The sequence below is a fragment of the Simochromis diagramma genome, unplaced genomic scaffold (genome assembly GCF_900408965.1).
Source record: "Simochromis diagramma unplaced genomic scaffold, fSimDia1.1 OVJJ01000241.1, whole genome shotgun sequence".
In the NCBI taxonomy this organism is placed as follows: Eukaryota; Metazoa; Chordata; class Actinopteri; order Cichliformes; family Cichlidae; genus Simochromis; species Simochromis diagramma.
This window is the reverse complement of record NW_024386851.1, coordinates 68,589-75,391: the sequence shown is the minus strand read 5'-3', so window position 1 is coordinate 75,391 and position 6,803 is coordinate 68,589. Positions and strand designations below refer to the sequence as shown.

Here is a 6,803-nt window from a genome sequence, read left to right as displayed (position 1 = left end):
ACCAATCTTTGCATTTTATTATCATCTCATAACACTTCTTTAATCAGCTACCATCTCTGCTGTGGACTTTTTACTGTCTACAGTCTCAAAGCAACACAGACCTCCATCACTATCTGCAGCAGGAGCAGCAGCAACCCCTCAACAGCAACAGTGTTGTTGTTATTCAGCCTGGTTCCATGTGCCCTTTTGAACTTTGAGCACCCGTCCCTTCCAGCATCTCTGCACGGCCCTGCTCAGAATCATTCATCTGTTTTAGGTTGACATTTTATATGTTTTGTAGAATAACAGGACAAACTGTGAGACTGGAAAGACCTGAGTTTCATGCTCTGTTTTGTGACGTAGTGTGTAATGCTCAGCAGTATTATCATTTTAACTGGTTCTGTGCGCGATCTGAAGACACTAAGTGTTTGTGAGAGAACATAAAACTGTTTTGATGCATTTGTGAGGATTTACCTGATGAGTTTTAAGTTTTGTGATTGTAGCTTGAAAATTAAATTTAATGTTTAGAGTTATGAGAAAGAAGGTGGAAGCATTAAAGTGATGTATCTTAACAGTTGATAATGTAAATGACCAAATTGGATTATTGGAATATAGTTTTATTGTGTTTCGTTGTTTTTTATGTAAAAATTATAATATTAATATGTTATGAAATTATGATTTAAAGAATTCATATTGTTGAGTTTGTTTGTTTCAGAGTCAGAGAGCCGTGTCTCTCTACAGTCAGAGGTTTTTGTACGGTGGCTCAATGAGTTTGTATCACTGTGGTACACGTTCGGTGGAGGAACCAGACTGCAAGTTGGAAGTAAGTCAGCTTTAGAGCTTTTTTTTTTAATGCAATTTTCTTTTCTTTAATTTCATTTAATATGAAAGGCTGGGAAACTTTTTGTGTAACTGATTAATTATTTTATTCATAAATTTTGTCCTAAGAAACAAAGTCAGCTTTGGAAATGAATATTCAGACACTCAGGATGATTTCCAATGAAATTGTGGGATGTTTCATATTATTAATTATTATTTCTAGTTCTGATGGTAAAGTTGTATTTTGAGGGCTTGTAGGTTTAGTTCAGTCTAACAGAGTCAGAGAGCCGTGTCTCTCTACAGTCAGAGGTTTTTGTACGGCGGCTCAATGAGTTTGTATCACTGTGGTACACGTTCGGTGGAGGAACCAGACTGCAAGTTGGAAGTAAGTCGAACTTAAACCTCATTTACTTTAGCAAATTTCTTTCTTGTGGTTATCTTAACTTTTCTGTTCAGTGTGCCAGAAAAAACCTCAGGAAAATAGTTTTTAGATAAATTTTCATGAAGAAACAAAGTTAGCTTCAGAATAAATGTTAAAATGAATATTAAACACAATATGAAACATCAGAGTGGACTTGAGGATATTTTACATATACATATATCTGGTTAAGTCTCGAGAGCTTTTAGTTTTAATCCAGTCTGTTAGAGTCAGAGAGCCGTGTCTCTCTACAGTCAGAGGTTTTTGTGCGGCGCCTCAATGAGTTTGTATCACTGTGGTGGACTTTTGGTGGAGGAACCAGACTGCAAGTTGGAAGTAAGTCAGCCATAGAGCTTTTTTTTTTAATGTAATTTTCTTCTCTTTAATTTCATTTAATATGAAAGGCTAGGAAACTTTTTGTGTAACTGATTAATTATTTTATTCATAAATTTTGTCCTAAGAAACAAAGTCAGCTTTGGAAATGAATATTCAGACACTCAGGACAATTTCCAATGAAAAAAGTTAAACTGCACAGAGTGAAGATAAAGATCTCTGGTGTTCTTATTGTATCATATCATTTAAAACAATGTAAGCAGTAAAAAAAAAAAAACATGAGGTAAGTAGTGGTATTGAGTTTCTTATCCAGAACAAGCTGTTTATTATGAAGAACTGATGACGTTGAAGCTTAACATCTTTTAAAATTGTTGACACATCTTTGTTTTGTTTTGTTTTTTTATTTCCAGTGTAGTTTGAACATATTTCAGCTCAAACTGTGTGATGATTCTCTCTGTGCTGATATGCATGAGAGGTTTCTTAAAGGGAAGTGAAACAATGTGTGAGTGAATGACTGGTGGAGCAGAAAAAACACCTGACAGAAACTTCTTAACGGAGAAAATCAAATTGTGGTTCATGTCCTCTAACCTGATTGGTGTTTCCTAGGTGATGCCCGCCCCGCCCTGAAGGTGCTGGGTCCCTCCAGTGAGGAGCTGAAACAGGGGGAGGCCACAGTCATGTGTCTGGCCAACAAGGGCTTCCCCTCAGACTGGAGTCTGTCCTGGAAGGTGGATGGCAGTGGCAGCATCAGCTGGGAGGAGAGCAGGAGCCCCGTGGTGCAGGAGAACGACGGCCTCTACAGCTGGAGCAGCACCCTGAGGCTCCCTGCAGACCACTGGATGAAGGTGGGCTCTGTGACCTGTGAGGCCACCCAGGGCTCCCAGACTCTGGTCTCAGAGCCACTGATGAGAGACCAGTGTCCCCAGTCCTGAACTATATGTGACTTTCATGCTGGTCTTACTTTCACACTGCTTTTTTTTTTTTTTTTCCAATTCCTTCTCTCATTTTTCATTGCTTTGTTTAAAGTTTAAAGTTTGTTTAAAGTTTTAAAGAATAAAAAAATATCTACATTAAATAAGAACCGAGTGTTTGTCTTACTTTTGTGGTGATGTGAATATTAAACTCTAAATAATGATTTCCAGGGTTCTAATTGGAAACCAGTGTGCTATCTGTAGTCAATATGAGTCAGTAGAATTAAGTCACTTTCAATACATGAAGTAAAGCAAAGTTTATGTTAAAGAATAAGTGCGAAGGGGAATTGAGAGACACTGCCATTACTAAGCAGGATATTAAAGACATTACATATATGCAAATTCATTGCATGCTGTGTAATGAAATGTTTCAGCATGTTGCAGTTTGTTGTATGAAACACTGACTGCGCAGGTGGAGCAGAAAAGCGCTGTATAAGAATGAGTCTATTCTCGTGATCAGTGTTGGGGTAGGTATTTTAAGAAGTCATTTAATATACAGAGTTTTTTTTGTTAAAAGTATTCAGTACGTTATTTTGGTGTTTTTTTTTCTGTAAAATCACCTGAAACACAACATGTCATAACTGTCATTGAACAATATGAACTTGTAGGCTACAGTCTCTCACACCAACATAAATCCCTATCCTAACGACGACACACATATGTTCTTTCTCTTGGCATTTAGGTATATGAATACCTGTCAAGGGTCCTTGACATACAGGTCTCCGACTCGGAGGACAAAAATTAATGTCCTGTGTCTTAGGAGGGCAGGATTGCTTTGCTTTTTCATTATACGATGCTTTGCAGTATTAGTTTTGCCTAACAACCTGTTTTTGACTCCTAAATTGTCATTAATGCAACCGCTCTACATAACAGTGTAACTGATTATAAATCTTTTATTCATGAACCTACACGTTACGGTTTATTTACTAGTTGTATGTATTTTAACAGAGCAAGAGGTGGACCACACGTTTGAAGAGCTGCTGGTCTTTATAACTGGGGCTGACTTACTTCCACCACTGGGGTCCTGCAACATAGACTTTTATGATCAGGAGTCGGGGATACGCATCGATGTGCAGCTTATCCCTGTATCTTCCGAGACGTGTTGCATACGAGGATCAATTTAAAGATCTTATGAACACTGCATTAAAAGGATTCCTGGGATTTGGAAAGCTGTAGCTGCATTTACATGAACTGATGCTGGAAAGCTGTGGTTAAAACCTGTGGCCTTTTGGGAGGAAGTTGTGTTATTCTAAGTGTTTTGAAATGGGATTGCTCCTGGGCTTCTTCAAAATTGTACATTTTAAAAGTGTTTAGTATAAAAGTTTTTTGTTTTTACAAATGTGACTGTATATAGTTGTATTTATAGTCCCGTTAAGACAGGTGGGGTATGCATGCAACAAGCCATGCACCAAAAAGTGATGTTCAGAAAATGTTTCAAGTATTGGAAGGAAAATAACAATTCATCTACAAATGTTCTTTTGAAAGGTTGTTGTGCAGTCATGTTTAAGTATTCGGTTATAATGTACTGCATAGTTTCTTGTTGCTGCGTTGTGTTTGTGTTGTTGTTTTAAATGTGCAATAGCTGCCTAACAAACTTTGAACTGAAAGACGCTGACTTTTGTAAAATAAAAGTATTGTAATGTCAGTTCTCATGGTGTCTTGTCTCTTTACAAATTAAAGTTGAGGCTCACCTGTTACTGTCAAATACTGGTGTTGGGATCCACTGACGAGGGCTGTTCAGTACACAGGTATGTGCTTAAGTCGAGGTAAACGGTTCAATAAATTCACCTTCATCTGTTCTCAAACTGAGAGCTCAAGATTCCATCTCAACTCAATTTGTTCAACTGCTTTCAGGAACAAAGCAGTTTTAACTCCTAAGTTTAAAGTCAGAGTTGGTTAACTCTGAGATGGGCAGCTGACCTTTGACTATAACCTGTTTAAATATTAATAACTCAATTTGAGGAATGTGAACATGTGTCAGTGCTATTATTAGAACACATACTAATATACACAGAGGGTAACGAGGGAATACACCACAGAAGGCAGACACAGCTGAACCTCATCAGACATGACGAATACACTCACACAGAACGCAGAATCCAAATACAACAGGGAACCAGAGAATAGCTCTGAGACACGGGTTGACAGAACATAAGGAACAGAGGGACGAAGAGATGCGACTGGAAAACAGAAAATAAATGAAACGAATCATATTAATAATCAAAAACATGAATAGGAAGTCAACAGGTCTTTGGACCATGGCAGTGTGGAAGAGCAAAAAAGAGAAAATCTAAAAACCTGAGAAAGAAAAGATGGAAATTTGATCATTTGACTGATTTGGACTTAAAGTTTCTATTTAAAGTATTTGCTAAATTGTGCAGATAATTATGACTCACTGACTTTTGGTGAGTTCATTTAGTGTCAGATTTTTTTTCTTAAAGAAATATGATTTTTGATAATGATCGATATTTAGAAATTGAGATTTATTTGAGCTGGTATGAAGCAGAAGTCAAAGGTCACAAATGATTTGTTAAAAAAAATGATATATTTCCAACTTTTTTTTCCTTTAGCAACAATCACACTTTCAGTGTGTGTGTGTGTGTGTGTGTGTGTGTGTGTGTGTGTGTGTGTGTGTGTGTGTGTGTGTCCTCAGTGAACTGTATCAGTCTCTGCAGTATCTTCCAGCTGCAGCAGTCACTTCAGTTTCTGTTCAGTCTGACTGAGGGAGGTTTTTGTACGACTGTTTTTCACTGTGTGAACACATCCTGACTGTTAGGATAGTGAAAACTCTGACAGTAATAAACTGCTGCATCTTCAGCCTGGACTCCACTGATGGTCAGAGTGAAGTCAGAGTTTGATCCACTGCCTGTAAAACGAGCTGGAATCCCTGATTGTCGAGTGCTAGCAAACTTAATGAGCAGTTTGGGAACTCCTCCATCTTTCTGTTGGTACCAGGCTAAACAGTGATTGTTGTTCCAAACATGAACATTCTGACTGGTCGTACACTTGATGCTCACAGTTGCTCCCACAGCAGAGCTCACTGCTCCAGGCTGAGTCACTGTGATCTGTCCTCTGGACTCTGAGGATACAGAGACAAAAACATAAAGCAGCTTCATGGTTTTGTGGGCTTCATTTCAGAGGGACAGATGTTGATAGAGGAGAGGAGTTTGATTCTCTGGACTTTACCTGTGAAGCAGCAGCAGAGGAGAGTCCAGATGAGGACGCAGATCAAAGTCATGTTTTTGATGAGGAGGATTTCTGTGGCTTCTGTTGTGATGAAGGACAGCTGTCAGTCATCCAGTGTTCAACTCTCAGGACTATAAACTCTCCCAGAGCACTGGAGCATGGTGCTGCTGATGCAAAGTGCCTCTCTATGGAAATCACCTGACTGAATACAACAGCTATTTGGCTCAGATAGTTGATGCTGTTTATCAGTTAATCAGTTTTTCACAATGTCCAGTGTAATTTGTTTCAAAAGAACGATTTTTTTGGAAAGGAGATTTTCTCACCCCAATCCAAGTGTTGGCCAATCAGGACTGTGCAGGGTGCCAGTTTAGCTCAGTGGGTCATGGGACGGGGCAGCAGAGCAGCCTGGATTTGAGTCTAACCTGTAGCCCTTTACTGTCTGTCTTCACTGTTTTACTATCCAATGATGGGAAAAATGCCAAAAATTCCAAAAAAAAAAACCATGCTAACTATAGACAGTGTTGTCTGAAGATAAAAGCACACACATTTGTCCTTGTAAGACACAATCTGATTTTGTTCACATAAAAAAAAGAAAAGAAATACTGTACTTATCTACTCACAAACACATGAACAGAGTTTCTGAGAATCTTCACCCTGAAAGAAGTTAGAAAATGACCTGTCAACAAATTAAAGTGCTGTTCACATGTAAAAAAATAGGCCAGAATAAATAGAAAAGTCAATGTTTTTCAAACTACACCTGTGCATGTAAACATGGCCTCAAAAGTGAAATTAAAAAAAAAAAAGGAACAATTTGTAAAAGTTATTTTAGAGTTTTTAAAAACTCACTCAGTACAAAAAACCTTGCAGTGATTCACATTGATGCACGATGCTGACCACAGGTTGGAAAAGTTAAACATGACCACAGCGCAGATATCACTTGTTAAAATGTTTTGTAGAATAACAGGATAACCTGTGAGACTGGAAAGACTCGACTTTCATGTCCTGAACATGTTATTTTCTGTTTTGTGATGTAGTGTGTAATGCTCAGCAGTATTATCATTTTAACTGGTTCTGTGCATGATCTAAAGCAGTCTTTC

The 6,803-nt window shown here is 38.1% G+C and overlaps 1 gene segment (V, D, J or C); it reads left to right on the top strand.

Moving 5' to 3' along the window:
- Positions 1–762: 762 nt before the first annotated feature.
- Positions 763–2,556, top strand: LOC120732067. The segment is given in 2 exon segments: positions 763–802; positions 2,156–2,556. A coding segment is annotated over 1 exon segment (255 nt).
- The last annotated feature ends 4,247 nt before the right edge of the window (positions 2,557–6,803 follow it).